At 40.4% G+C, this 16,063-nt stretch overlaps 1 protein-coding gene across 1 annotated transcript; it reads left to right on the top strand.

The window, feature by feature from the left end:
* The first annotated feature begins 703 nt into the window (after window positions 1-703).
* TM7SF2 (transmembrane 7 superfamily member 2) lies at window positions 704-14,406 on the top strand. Its single transcript, XM_073604865.1, has 11 exons — window positions 704-835; window positions 1,885-1,979; window positions 2,060-2,256; window positions 4,824-4,878; window positions 7,717-7,911; window positions 8,165-8,268; window positions 8,443-8,562; window positions 9,712-9,880; window positions 11,996-12,076; window positions 13,090-13,212; window positions 13,478-14,406. Exons 2-11 carry the CDS (start codon window positions 1,922-1,924, stop codon window positions 13,636-13,638), a joined length of 1,263 nt encoding a protein of 420 aa, XP_073460966.1. The 5' UTR covers window positions 704-835; window positions 1,885-1,921; the 3' UTR covers window positions 13,639-14,406.
* Window positions 14,407-16,063: the final 1,657 nt, after the last annotated feature.

Below are 16,063 nucleotides of genomic sequence, written 5' to 3'. Positions count from 1 at the left end.
CACTGATTACAATTAAATGCCCACCAGTGCCCACAATTGCCACCAATCTGTGCCCACAAGTGAAAGCAATCAGTGGCGATTAGTGATGCCAGACAGTGCTGCCCATCAATGCCGCCCACCAGTGCCGCCTATCTGTGCCCAGTGCCACTCATTAGTGCTGCCTATCAGTGCTCATTAGTGCCACCTATCAGTGCCCATAAGTGCCACTTCATCAGTGCCCATCACTGCAGCCTATCAGTGCTGCCCCATCAGCGCCCATCAGTGAAGGAGAAAAATTACTTATTTACAAAATTTACTGACAGAAACTAAGAAAAACTTTTTTTCAAAATTTTTGGTCTTTTTTTTTAGGAAAAAAAAATAAAAAACTAAAAAACCCAGGAGTGATCAAATACCACCAAAAGAAAGCTCTATTTGTGGGAACAAAATGATAAAAATTTAGTTTGGGTACAGTGCAACCATACAATTGTCATTCAAAGTGTGAGAGCGCTGAAAGCTGAAAAATGTTCTGGGCTTCGGCTGTCATCCCTGACACACTGACTGGAAGCGGAACCGCCCCCTCGCATGTGCATCTTATTGATTTGTCAGTACAATGTTTAACACGACGGAATCCAATAGGCGGAAGCTGTGGTTGCTATAGCTACCACTACAGCCAATCCTCCTCTGAGCCCACGCATGGCCCGAGAGTCATCAGCTTCCTATTGGCTGGATGGGGGCGTGGCCTTACAATCTGTCCCGTGATTGGCTGCATCTACTACTCGCACTATAGGAAGAGTTGATATGAGCAGATCTAGATTTAAAGAGACAGAGACGTGACAGTGCAGACGCCCCCATCCAGGTATGTGTAGAGGGAGCTGTGACTGTATATTGTATTGTCCTGTGTGATATATGGGGGGGGTTTCAGGAAGTGTCCCCCTGATATGACAGATGACCTCCCTGTACTATAGGTATGAGTAGAGGACACCTCATAATAACACTGAGGGGGAGTATCCTGGAGGGACATACTAAAAGGAATGACAGAAAAGAATGCCCATTTGTTCCATTATTCTCTATGGGCGTTCCATCTCCCTGTTAAAGTCTATGGGCATTCCTTTCTGTCATTCCTCTTAGTATGTCCCATCCTATACAAAGGTGCCATGTGAATGTAGTACAGGTGGGTGATGGTGAATATCCAGGCTTCTGTAGGGTGACAGTGAAGTGTAGAAGACAAGTAAAGTGAACCTGTCAGGCTTGCTTCTGATAATGCTCATTGCCTTTAATCACTAGTTTACCCTCTGAAGAGTGATCCACTATGGATCACTTTTCTGCAGTCATTTGACAAGTGGTAAGGAGGCATTATGTCACCTCTTCACTGCCTTTTTTTAACCCCTAAAAGCTCACACCACCATGATGCTGCACAGGGATGTGGTGCTGCCCAATTTACTTGAAAAAATGATCCCTGTCCAGTGTCCGGGGGTTGGGGGTGAGGCTGCTGTCAAGCCAGGTTCCTGGTTCACTAAGGTTCTCTAAAAAACCTCTGAGGGCTTCACAGAACAGCTGCATTTATACTGAGATTAAATGACACACAGGTGGACTCTATTCACTAATTAGGTGACTTATGAAGACAATTGGTTCTACTAGATTTTAGTTAGTTAGTCAGGGGGCTGAATGCAAATGCAGTTATTTATTTGTAAAAAAAATATTGAAAACCATTGATCATTTTCCTTCCACTTCACAATTATGTGCAACTTTGTGTTGGTCTATCACATAAAATCCCAATAAAATACATTTACATTTCTGGTTGTAACATGATAAATTATGGAAAATGTCAAGGGGTATGAATACTTTTTCAAGGCACTGTATTAACAATTGATGATAATATATATGAATGTTTTTCCTAAACTCCAGATTGTCTATCATTGGAAATCTAGTGACATAGATAAACATGGCAGACAAGATTAAAACTCCAAGGACGAAAGAAATGGAATTTGGAGGATTTCTCGGTAAGATTTGTCTTTAGGGCTACAAAGAGGTATGGGGAGGATTCTCCAGTTTTCATTCTCACAGTTCTTTCTATGTCTAGGTTCCTCAGCACTTCTTTTTCTGTTGCCTGGAACTGTGCTGTACCTTCTGTTGACGTGTAACACCGGTGATGCCAGCGTGTTGCGTTTGCCCGGGCCTCTGCCTTCCCTGGAATCATTATGGAATCCATTTGCTCTGATGGTTTTACTGGGCTGGGTGGCTCTACAAGCCCTACTGTACATGCTGCCTATGGGAAAGGTACTTCAACTATTTATCACCATTCTCACCACTAACAAAATGTCTTAAAGTTTTACTAAACCCACAATAGTAAAATCAGTCTGTATATGCAGTAAAACATGCTTGTTATACTCACTGTGGAACCTAAGGGGTTAATCCTCTGTATTGTGTCTTCTCTGGTCCTCCCCTTTTTCCACTGTCCCCAATATATTTCCCTTATATTTACAGAGCCAGGGGACAGGCTGCACATGCTTAGGTTGGTGTGTATTGCTAGAGAGTTTTTTTTTTTATTGGGAGAGTACATGTGATCAGCACAGAGCCAATTAGCACTGTCCAGACAGAGGGTCCTGCATTCTCATATGACAATTGTGGGAGAATGAAAACTCCTCCTACAAGCTTTAACCAGACACTCATAGAAGTCACAAGACTGCTATATACTGCTGATGAGTAAAGGTATTTAGCAGTTTATATTTACTAAAATTATTTAATTTCCATGTTCTGTGGGGGGCCAGATATAGTGAATGCAGGGTCCTAACACTTTAGTTTAGTAACACTTTTTTGGGTTTAGTAACACTTTAAATGAAATAAAAAAACATTTTTAAACATACATATTATATAAATCAGCTTCAGTGAGCAGAAGAAATTTGCAAAACTACCATTTTACAAAACTCAAAGGTACATGAAATTATGAGATATCTAAATAGGGCAGTTATAGATCTCTAATGTCTGTAGAACAGTGGTTCCCAACCTCAGTCCTCAAGTACCCCAAACAGGTCATGTTTTCAGGATTTCCTTCATCTTCCACAGGTGCAATAAAAGAGAAGTATGGGTTTCTGGGAGGTCTTTTCAATTCATACTTACCTAGGTAGATGCAGCATCCGTCTCCCGACACCTCTGCACTGAGAACTGAGCCCTAGAACACCGATGGTTTGGTCCTCACAGCTCCCCAAGTATAGAGCTTCAGACTGTCAGTCACCGCTCTCTGCTCTTCTCCCTCCTTGCTCACTGAAGTGCTGGGCTGTGGAGGGGTGGAGTGTCGTCTCAGGCTCTCAGCGGCTCAGTGAGAGGCTGAGCCGGGTGCCAGTCCAGGGATCTGGAGGATATGGTCATGATGACGCCCAAGCCTGGACCGCCGGCTCTCTGCTGAAAACGGGTTACAGGAGTGTAAAATGAACTGCACTTGTGTGATTCATAGAAGTACAGCCAAACAAGCTTTGGCTATACTTCTCCTTTAAATCAATGTCAAGCCTTTTGGCTGAGAGAGCTGAGTGGGAGCCGATCGGCAGACCTTTTTTTTGGTCATACTCCTTTGGCAGAAGCCAGCCGAACAGCTGGCTTCTATCGGACCGACTCCAGTACAGGAAAATTCCTAAAACATGGCAAAAAAATCCAGTACACTTGTACAGTGAATATATAGAGCTGACCCGTGGTGCGCCGAAATGAAAATTCCAGTGCCGAAAACCGAAAATTCAGGATGCACTTGGCAGAAAACCATAATGGACAGTTAAAAAAAATTTTCAATTTGAAAATACTGTGCTGCTGGGGTTTTTGCACTGAAATCAATGGGACGTGATTTTGCTACGGCAATTTTTTTTTTTTTTTAATCGGCAAAGCTCGGATAACCCTATTTTCAGAGGATAATTTTCATCGGCCGGTATATTGGTGCATCCCTAGAGCTGACTTCTACTTTCTATATTTGCAATAGTAAACAGTGGCTTGGACAGTGCACAATGATTTTTCTTACTGTATGTCCTAGTCTCTCCTTCATCTCCCCTCACTTTTCATTATTAGATGTGTAATGGATGTCATGGGCAAGAGACACACAACCCACTAATCATACCTCCTACATCAGGGGTTGGCAACCTACGGGCCGCACTCGGGCCAGCTGCCGCTACATGTCCGGCCTGTCAGTCTATGTGATGTAATTACGTGCACCCGGCCCACGGACAATTTAAGTAAGAGCGGAGTGGAGCAGGGAGCAGGAAGCTGAATGAGAACACGGAAGACACAGCATTGCTGATAAAACAATGGGAGCTTCCAGAGTTAACTTTCCAGGTGATTGGTTGCTAGGTGGTTCTAGCAACCAATCACCAGCTTGTTAAGATGAAAAATTAACTCTGGAAGCTCCCGCTGTCTTATCAGCGCTGCTGTGTGTCTCTCCTGTGTTCTCATTCAGCTTTCTGCTCCCTGCTAAGACATGCTGGAGCTGCATGAGAGCAATGGAGAGGGTGAGTATAAGTTGAACAAACTAATCGCTGTAGGGAAAGGGGTGGGTGGGAGACCCTGCAGAGCCTCGAGGGAGTGGACCTGCATGCTCCCTCAGGGTGAACTGGCTTTGTATTAGTGAAGCACCTTAAAGTGAGATAAACCTGTACTGTTATTATTATCTTCATTTATTAACAGGTGAATGCGGACCTCCATGCATTCACGTACATTGAATCCGACCCTAAGTGGAAAACGGTTGCTGGCCCCTGTCCTACATAATATTTATTATAATTTTTTGTCTATTGAGAAGGTGTTCTTTTACTATTGTCACGTGTAAATTGCCTTATATTTAAAGTGTGTTCATTTTATTGCTTTTTAAACAGATTGCTGAGGGAATTACTTTGAGGGACAACACACGCTTAAAATACAAAATTAATGGTAAGTTAACCCCTTAACCCCTTAAAGCAACCAAAAAAAAAATGGATCCTGTTTCTTTAACCATTTCACGCCAAATCATGTACCTGCATGTCATTTTGTTGAAGTGGCTGTAATGAGCTAATGCCAGAGGCATCACCCTGATACTTTTTTTAGAGCTGGTGGTCGGCTTTCAAGTGATAACAGATGCGGCTAATGAGCCGCTTGGCTGTTATTACACACCGCCGCCGTCCTACCAGGAGACCCAAGCCACCAGCCGGCACGTCCGCTGGCTGGCCGGAGTCCCAAACAAAGCCGAAATCTGCTTTGATCGGGTCTCCGATGTAGTAATCTGGAAGCAACATCACAATGTCACTTCCGGTTTACTTGGCTGCAAACAGCGCCAATTTATGACATTTTGAATACTTTGAAGTGCAAAGGAGGGATTTGGGGTCCTGTCCAGTACCTGTCACTGCCTATTACTGACACAAGGGATGTTTACATTCCCTGTGACAGAAATAAAAGTGATTTTTTTTTTTTAAAGGGATAATGATAAATAAAATAAAATAAATTAAAAAAAAAAAATGTTTCAAAGCGTGCTCACACACCAAAGAAAACGCATACGTAAGTCGCACCTGCAAATGTAGACAGTGCTCAAATCACACATGTGAGGTTTCACCGCAATCATTAGAGTGAGAGCAATAAGAAGACCTCCTCTGTAACTCTAAACTGGTAACCGTTAAAAAACTGTAAACTGCTGAGTCTCTGATACCGTGGTCCATTTTTGTACCTCCGTCATCTGCCGTCTCTCCTCCGTCCTCTCCCCCCGCCTGCTGCTAAAATAACTTGGTTATTTTAAAACAATCCCCAGTGATAAAGCGGTGTTCCGGCCGAAATTATACTTTTTAAATAAAAATACCCCTATAATGCACAAGCTTAATGTATTCTAGTAAAGTTAGTCTGTAAACTAAGGTCTGTTTTGTTAGTTTATAGCAATAGTTTGTTATTTTATAAACTTACAGCAGGCCGTGGCCATCTTAAGTCTGGGCATCTGAAGCCAGACTGTATTTCTTCCTGGATCTCATCCTTGCAGATCTCGCACATGCTCAGTGCAGCACAAGCAGTGTAATAAGTTTCAGGTCAGGTTTCCATAGCAACGGCAATGTCAGAGGAAGTTGCCGCCCCTTCCCAGAAGGCATTGCAACCAGGAAATGATGTGATGGGCCGCGGCCAGGGAGGAGGAAGTGAAAAATGAATACAGCAGATATACAGTAAGTGCTGAGAGAAAAAAATTTAAAATATCCAATTCGTTTACAGTGCACAGTTTAGTGAGGGATGCTGAAGAGTTGTAAAAGTGGGTGGAACTCCACTTTAAATAACATTATGTGCTTTATTAAAAAAAAAAAAAATGCTGTTTTATACCTCACGTGACCACCCGCTGCTCTCTCTAACTGGAAAGAGTTAGAAACTCTGTCTGGTTTTATTGCTGCAGTTCAATCCATCCAGCACCAAGCCCTCTACTGCTTTCAAAAGAAGTATACTGCAAACCATGATACTGTATTATAGCTCATTCAAAAGTGGCCAATGCACCAAAAATGAATCTCAAAATTAAAAAGGTTTATTGAGGTTCACATGGATTTTTGAGGTTCATTTTTGGTGTGCTGCCCATTTCTTCAGGGTATATACTCTTTACAGTGGTTTGGTTACAGTTATAAAATTTTTAGATTCCCCTCACTTTCTGCCAAATAGTGATGGCTGATCCTCCTAACAGTATCACAGAATGCAATAAAAACCTGATTGATGAACTCTTCACTCTATCCAAAAGTGAAAAAAATAAAAATGAAAACATTTATTTTGCGGGGGTTTTCCTTTAAACAAAGGGGATTTGTAGGAAATGTATTGTGGGCCTTGTGCCTAACTGAAACCTGTTTATGACTGAAAGGAAGCCACTACCTATTTTCTTAGACTGTATGGACATAGGGTGTCTTACCAGAATAACTACCATCCATGGGGATGTCTGTGCTTCACCTTTTAAACCTTTTACCAAGCTGACATCTGCTTAAAGGATAAGTTCACCTTTGGGAACATGTTCCCAGTGCTGCAGCCCCCCCACCCATGGCAGCAGCATGGGGAGAAGTTCCCTGTACTAGCTGTCACTGTTTGAAAATCGTGCAGCCGCACATGGGGCTCCGCCCACACAGCCGCATCATTCAGACACACAGCTCTGTGTGTCTGAATAAACTACAAGCCCTGACATCCTTAGTGCCTCTCTGCTTGTAGTTCCCAATGAACTACCACGGGGCTGTGGGTAAGCTGATACTCCCTGACAGGAAGATTCAATGAACTACCACAGTGCTCCACAGTCCTGTGGTAGTTCATTGAGAACTACAAGCCGACAGAAGCTAAGGATATCGGGATTTGTAGTTCATTCAGACTCGCAGAGCTGTGTGTATGAATGATGGGATGTAGGAACAAGCAGATACACTGACAGTGTGGAGGAGACCTGCATGGCATCAGCAATCTGCTGATCACTGGTGCAATGCAAAAAATGTGCATTTATTTTATTTTTTTAAAAGTGAACTTATCCTTTTAAGCGCTGCTAATACTATAGCAGTACTCTGCAAAAAGGTAACACCAAAACTGTGTCATGTAACAGGGGTTATATTTTATATTTTGTGTGGGTTTTTTTCTTTTTTCCTGGTTCAGACATGCGTCTCACAGGTATTCTTAGAAAAAGTAGTAATATTTGGTTCCTTATTGTTATATGAGTAGTTTAGATGCAAATAGTGCCCTGCAGAGTTCCTTCTATTGGTATAATGTGTACCACTTTTTGATTGTGAAATGTTCCTTTGCTGTCTACAGCATTTCAGGCCTTCTTAGTGACCGCCATAATGGCAGGAGTAGCGGTGGTGCTCCAGTTTCCTCTCTCTTATGTGTATGATCACTTCCTTCAGTTTGCTGTGGCCTCAGCACTGTTGTCTCTGGCTCTAAGCATTTTCCTCTACATGAAATCATTGACCGCACCCGAATCTGCACTGGCACCAGGTGGAAACTCAGGTACAACACAGCTTTCATGTACTGTATAGTTACCATGTCTGTTAATCAGAGTAGTAGTATTTTTTATGGCAGTAGTATAATTGTCAGGATGCATGTATAGATTGTGTTTGCTGCTTCTAGCATCCAGCTGTCAATTTCCAGAGCAAATTAAGAAAAAAAGAACAACTAACTAACTAGCATTTTTTTTTACTTGGGATACACTTGCACTTGTTTTATCTACGAATATTCCCATTTTTTTTGCCCTTTGATTAAGGTAATCCTGTATATGACTTTTTCATTGGACATGAGTTGAACCCTCGTATTGGCTCCTTTGATCTGAAGTATTTCTGTGAACTTCGTCCCGGACTCATTGGCTGGGTGAGCATTACAGATTTTTTTTTTTTTGGTAGCCAAGCTTAAATTTTATTCTTCAAGATTTAAATAGAATGAGGCACTGAACATGATTGATTCAAGGACAGCGCTAATGATTGTGGAAAGCTTTGCTTCTATTCTCTGTGCACACTTTCTGACATGTGCAATGTTACTCTCCAGTGTTTGATCAACCTGTGCTTCCTGATGAAAGAGATTGAGCTCCGAGGCTCCCCTTCCCTTTCTATGATCTTGGTGTGTGGATTTCAAGCACTTTATGTAACGGATGCCCTTTGGCATGAGGTTAGTCTGTATTTTGTATTCCCTTTTTTTTTTTTAATCAGATTATAACAAGATATGACCTTTTCTTCTTTTTTTTTTCCCACTATATATATTATATAGCTGATTAGAGCAACAACTGTATTGTCTAAGTTCTTAGCTTATCCAACTATTTAATTACATTTGTATTTGTGTTTATAAAGCCTCCTCCCTATACACTTAAAATGTAAAATAAAAAAAACATACACACTTCTGTGTGCTCTGACATCATGGCTCCTTCCTCTTCTCCTGCACGGAGCTGTCCTTGCTTCTGCATAGAACAGTGCTTATGTTATTACATTTTGTGCACCATTCAGTACATCAACCTCCTGAGCCCAGGCTGGGTAATAATGATGCCCCAGGGAGCGGGTCCATGATAGCCTGAGCTCAGAGGACATGGATCGAATGATAATGATTATCATTCAGTCTGGAATATTGAGAACATCAAGTGATAGATACGAATTATTGAGGACAGCCCTCAATTCAAGGTGGGTCTTGATTTTTTATTTTATATTTTTTAAGGGATATTTTATTTTAGCTGGAGTTCTGATTTAACATATGTGCAAAGTAATTTCTGACTGGAAATGTGGATACAGGTAAAAAAAAGCATCTGAAAAAAATGATAGGTTGGGGCAATGTTGACTCCTTCCAAACATTTCTATATACAAGTAAAGCTGATCCAGTCAGTGTTTGTTTGGAATGGGGAATTCTGTGTCTTTCAGACAAAAAAATTGTAGCACCAATGCCCAGCCAATCATGGTGCTCTATCCCTGACCATAACAGAACCAGTGGACCATGTGCTGTCTGATTGGATCTTTATAAGATTTGGTCAAATACTCTTCTTGCACAGGGAAACAGAAATGGTTCACTAACTACGTACAGTATGTGATGAGCACGTATATCAGTGTCTCTGGACTGTACATCCCAACCATTAGACATCTAATTATTGTTGATTAGCTATCCATTCTTTCTGAATCATAAGTTCTAATAGCCTAACCTCCTATCTTCATCTCTCTGTTCATTTTTAACTTGGATAACCTTATACAATTTCTTTAGAGAGTGCTGCCAAGTTTTTTGGTCATTCGCAACAGTTTTTACCATGTAGCCTCACACATTTTCATTTTTCCTCTGCAGGAAGCGATCCTTACTACAATGGATATCGTGCATGATGGATTTGGTTTCATGTTGGCTTTTGGTGATTTGTGCTGGGTTCCATTTACCTATTCCCTGCAGGCGTATTTCCTTGTCAGTCACCCACAGGAGATAAGCACTGTAGTCGCAGTGGTTATAATCCTCATAGATGGTATGATTATCTAATCAACCTTCTCAGATTTGGGTAATTTATAGGCTACGTATTTTAAGATTGAAAGTGATGTGATAATATAAATATTGTAATTGCCATTGCAGACTTGCTCTGCAGGCTCTGGGTTGTCAAGCTGATCTTGGTTTCTCTACTCAACAAGTCACTGATCAGGAACAAATATGCATCCAGTGAGGTTTGAAATAAAAGAAAACCATGACGGTCTAGATAAAATAATACAGCAGTGACATCTCCCATATTTCTAGCATTGTGGTTTCTTTTAAAAACACTCAGTTGCACTTTTGTGTTTACTGTAGACAAAGTAAGTTAAAAAAGTATTGTAAGCATTGAGAACTTCATGTGCTATGATTAATTTGGTCAGATATACTATACATGCCCTGCACTACGCCTTGTATATTTGTGTGCATAAATGTACCAACAGTGCCTCTAGTAAACAGAAGTCCTTCAGGGACCTCTGTTTATTAGGCTCTTTTTGCACAGTGACAGCACACACCCATCACTATGTCACTTTGCAGGGAGCGATGCAGCTTGCTATCGCTTCTTCATTTTTCTTCTCTTTGATTAGAAAGTGGTCACTGAGGGGAGAGAGAAGTGCAAAGTCACAGGATTTGATTGACAGCAGCAGGATGGCTGTCTCTGTCCTGTGAGGAGAGAGAGAGAGCAGGAAGAGATGCAGCTCTTGGGCACAGCATTGGATCAAGTTTGGGCTCAGGTAAGTATGGAGGGGGGTCCTAATAACATAAGCTTTTCTTAATCTTAACCACTTACGGACTGCCCACCATCGTTATACATTGGTATTTTGAAGAGGAACATCGTTATGGCAGCAGCTAGCTGCCATAACCCCGGTATCTTCTTCTTCAGTGGGCGGTCCATTTTCAGATAAAAGTGGTCTCTGCAGCGGATTCGCCACAAGATCACTTTTAATCGGCGTCAGGAGAGGGCCCCCTCCCGCCACGCTCTGGTGCCCTCCGCTCTGGAGCCGTCGGCAGCGGCGGAGGCGATCGGATGTTTTCCCTAGCCTGACATGGAGATGAGTGAGGGTAAGATGGCCCCCACCCATCACTTCCACCCATAGCTCTTAAAGAGCCATTTTTGTTTTTTTTAAATGACAATTTTTTTTACATTTTTTTTTTTTTTAATTGCATTTTAGTGTAAAAGTGAGATCTGAGGTCTTTTTGACCCCAGATCTCATATTTAAGAGGTTCTGTCATGCTTTTTTTTTCTATTACAACGGATGTTTACATTCCTTGTAACAGGAATAAAAGTGACACATTTTTATTTTTTTTTTAAACAGTGTAAAAATAAAAGGTAAAATAAATAAGAAAAAAAAAAAATATATATATAATTTTTAAACGCTCCCCGTCCCGACGAGCTTGTGTGAAGAAGCTAATGCATACATGAGTAGCGCCCGCATATGAAAACTGTGTTCAAACCACACATGTGAGGTATCGCCACGATCGGTAGAGCGAGAGCAATAATTTTAGCCTATTCTAGGGTACTTGTGTCCCTTTTCAAGGTTCCTTATACAAATAATTCTAGCCCTAGACCTCCTCTGTAACTCAAAACATGCAACCTGTTGAATGTTTTAAACGTCGCCTGTGGAGATTTTTAAGGGTAAAAGTTTGTAGTTTTAAAGCGTGACATGTTGGGTATCAATTTACTCATCGTAACATTATCTTTCACAAAAAATTGGGCTAACTTTACTGTTGTCTTACTTTTTAATTCAAAAAGTGTATTTTTTCCAAAAAAAGTGCACTTGTAAGACTGAGCTTTTGTTGCGCAAAATGTGCCAATAATGGCCAACAAAAAAATTCATATTCATTTAAATTCATGGTATTAAAAAGTCAAATATAATACAATTATATATAAAAATATATATCTTATTTTAAAAACTGTAATTTTCGGCCAAGTGCATTCTGCATTTTCAGAACCAAAATTTCCATTCGGTGCACCTCTGCTTCCCTATGCTATCCAAAACAAAAGAAAAAAAAAATATGTTTTTTTTTTTGGCTTGTAGTCACTTGATATTGTATAATTGGACTAATGAATATATACATACATTCCTAAGATTTTTTTTTTTTTTTTAATTTCTACCAGCTTTAGGATACATTATTTTCAGAGGCTCAAATTCACAGAAAAATGCTTTCCGAAGAAATCCTTCAGACCCAAGTGTAGCTGGTAAGAAATAGAAGTCTTTTGATGGCTGTACTTTCCTACAGTATGTATTCCTAGGTCCATTAAAGAGTAATTGTCATGTGGTCTGAAGTAGTGAGTTGGGGCACTCATGTCAATAGAGAAATTATTTAAAGTGAATGCTGGTGTTAGTGCATATAATGCTAAGCTGTTGCTAAACAGTGCCCTAACATGCTGGATCCAGGTGACATGACACCCAGGTCATAGGGCTGTTGGACCCAATGTTCACCACTGACATGTATGTTTAAGCTGCCTTTGGTCTTGTTCACATGGGATTCAGCTTATATAAGAGCAATGTGTACAGCAAGCTTTTACAAAACATTTGCAGAGCTTTTGGCAAGCCATTTAGATTCAGCTCAGGTTTTCAGGTTTTGGGCCGCTCTGTGCAAATCCACTGCACAGGGCAGGTAAGTATGACATGTTTATTATTTTTAAACGGAAAAAAAAAACCAAGACTTTAATATCGCTTTAAGCTTTGAAAATAAAACCTAAAACCTGATAACTGTGCACTGCAGCACCAGATTCTGTGTGCACCAGTTTTAGGAAATCTCCCCCATCTGTCAAAAGATGACAGATATTCACCACATGCTTGATGACAGGTTGCAAAATATTTGAGTGGTTAACTGTAAGAGTAGGTAACCTTGGCACTCCAGCTGTGATTAAACTTTAAATCATATTATGCCTCTGCCTCTAGGACGTCGTGTCTGTGGCTGTCATTCTTGCAATGACTCATGCGACTTGTAGTTCCACAACAGCTGGAATGCCAAGCTTGCCTACCCTGGTTTACCTACCAAAATGAAATAAAGTTATGCCACTATTCTTTCCTCTTTGGGTATGAAAAACCTACAGTATATAGGGTTCTTCCATCCTTAGTTTTGAAACGAGTGGAGTAGTATTAAAACCCCAGTCAGTTTTGTATTGCTGTTGGCACAGTATACAGTAATTGATGTTGATATGCCTGTTTTACATCTACTGGTATATTTGTTTCCTTAATTTAGGGCTTGAAACCATCCCAACAGCGACTGGAAAACGGCTGCTGGTATCTGGTTGGTGGGGTCTTGTTCGCCATCCCAATTACTTAGGAGACTTAATTATGGCTCTAGCCTGGTCCTTGCCTTGTGGTGAGTATCTGTAATGATGTGTAGTCAAAGGAAGTGTCTGCTTTTGATGGCGTCTGGGATTTTTTGCTTTGTGAATTACAAAATGGGTGGGCTTAATTTTCTCAAATATACCTGCTGAGGTAGCATGCTTGTTTAGAGCTCCAAGTCCAGATATATGGAAATGTATATTCTTCAAGGACAAGACCCAGTAATGAAGATACCACATTTGATGAAAACATTAATATATGTTTGTAATTATTTAACATTGTAACATTTGTTGTCTCAGGTGTCTCTCACATCCTACCGTACTTCTATGTAATTTACTTCACTGGCCTTTTGATTCACCGTGAAGCAAGGGATGAACACCAGTGCTTGAAGAAATATGGACTGGCCTGGCAGGAATATTGCAGAAGAGTCCCCTACAGGATATTTCCATATATTTATTAATTTGGAGTTAACCATAAAGTATTCCAAAAATAAACTGCCTTCCATTAGGAAGCTGTAATAAGCCGATGTATGATAATTTTTTTTTTTTTTTTAGATGGGGGGGGGGGGGGGGGGGACCCTATAAAAACTGTAATTATTGAATTGCTAGAGAAGCTCATCAAAAATTGTTCTTACGAGGTTGGAAAAAGTGCTTTCATTTGGTAGTGTAATACAAGCTGTATATTTTGGTGTGTAACTAATTACAAACAGGTAATTTTATTTTGTTCCTGAAGTGTTTTTATCCGTTTTTTAAATTTTAATGCTCATTAAACCTGAACAGATCAGTGCCTGACATGTTGTATAGACGCTTGCAATTTACACATACGAACAAGGGCTGCAGTTCTGACATTTTAACATTTTTATGGAACATTTGCAACCTTCTCCTAAAATGGTGACATTTCAGTTGTGAATTGCAGAATAGACCCACCTCTCTACCCGTTTGAAAATTTGCTGCCTCTCCATAAATGTCAGCATAGATCTAGAACTCTGTGTGAGGCTAAAATGTCACTACACCTGAAACTGCTTTTACAACATCTGTACATAACTTTCTGTTTTTTTATAACATGGCAACACATAAAATAGGCAATGTATATGCTGGCATTAATGTGTGTGATTTCATGGATACCTCAAAATTTAAATTTTTGTTTAAACATTTTACTGACTTGATTTGTATAATACCAGTGTATATACACACACACTGCAATAAATCTTTTTTTAACAAACAGAAAATGTTTTATTTTTGTGTGACGATGAAACGTGGGAGGTTCTTAACACCCAAAGCAGTTCTTGATCCTTACAGCAGGCACCTCCAGTTGAATTCTACCATTAAATGCTTTACACTGTGTCCTGAAATCCCAAAAGACACAAACAATTCCCACAGCTTTCTATCATAAATTGGGATGCCTCTTCATACCCTCTGATTATGAAAAACAGAAAGAAGTGGGGCCTTAAATCAAGGGTAGTACTCCCAATATTGCACTCACCTATTCGCCTATAGCCTAACTATGCATACAGAAAAAAATGGTCCCTGTATCTAGTGACAGGGAAGAAAAGAGGCTATACCCGTGACAAAGAATTGAAAACATTGGGTACAAAAACGAATATATTTAAAAAAAGTGTATAACGAGGCTTCGAGCTCCCCTGACTGGGAAATACACAGTACCACTTGGAAATTGCATGTCTCACTTGCTTACATGAACACAACAAAAAGGTAGAACATAAAACAAAAATGCACAAACATCCGGGCACAAAATGTTCTGACACACAGGGTGCTACCACAGCTAAGCACAGTGAGGATTGCCAACAAAATCTGTTAAAGGTAGTGCTCCTGTGTGTGAACCTCTTTGGAGCTGGAGCTGGAGGGAAGGGTGGTGTCACTGACTACACTTGATGCATGTCCTTTATTGAGGATCTCCTTTTGAATACTTTTCCTGCTGGCTCATGAGCTGTACAGCCAGCATAGAGGGACAACCAAGTCCACATGCACTGCATGGCTGTAAGGATTGCCAAGTGGCCACAATCACCGGGTTAGGTGTGAGTTACTGAAAAATCCTGTCAACCTGCAGAGCTATAGTGTACGGCCCCCCATTTTCACATATCCCCAATACTACCAGCAACAGATGATTTATCTGGATACCTGAGACCCAGCATTGGGGGACCCGGCCGACAGGGCCCTCTGCCCAATTAATAGCTGTTTACAACCACAGATACCTTCTTAACCACCTCAATACAGGGCACTTTCACCCCCTTCCTGCCCAAACCATTTTTCAGCTTTCAGCGCTGTCACACTTTGAATGACAATTGCGCGGTCGTGCAACACTGTACCCAAATGAAATTTTTATCATTTTTTCCCCACAAATAGAGCTTTCTTTTGGTGGTATTTGATCATCTCTGCGGTTTCTATTTCTTGCGCTATAAACAAAAGAAGAGACAAGTTTAAGAAAAACACAATATTTTTTTATTTTTTGCTATAATAAATATCCAAATGTATTATTTTTTTTTTTTTAATTTTTTCCTCAGTTTAGGCCGATATGTATTCTTCTACATATTTTTGGTAAAAAAAAAAAAAAAAAATTGCAATAAGCGTATATTGATTGGTTTGCGCAAAAGTTATAGCGTCTACAAAATAAGGGAAGATTTATAGCATTTTTATTATTTTTTTTTTTACTAGTAATGGTGGCGATCTGCAATTTTTATCGTGACTGCGATATTGCGGCGGACATATCAGACACTTTTGACACATTTTTGGGACCATTCACATTTATACAGCGATCCATGCTATAAATATGCATTGATTACTGTATAAATGTGAGTCCGGGAAGGGGTTAACACTAGGGGGCAATCAAGGGGTTAAATATGTTACCTAGGGAGTGATTCTAACTGTAGG

The sequence above is a fragment of the Aquarana catesbeiana genome, linkage group LG11, assembly GCF_042186555.1.
Source record: "Aquarana catesbeiana isolate 2022-GZ linkage group LG11, ASM4218655v1, whole genome shotgun sequence".
NCBI classification, from domain to species: domain Eukaryota; kingdom Metazoa; phylum Chordata; class Amphibia; order Anura; family Ranidae; genus Aquarana; species Aquarana catesbeiana.
Note: the sequence above shows the minus strand (reverse complement) of the source record. Positions and strands in the feature narration are given on the sequence as shown.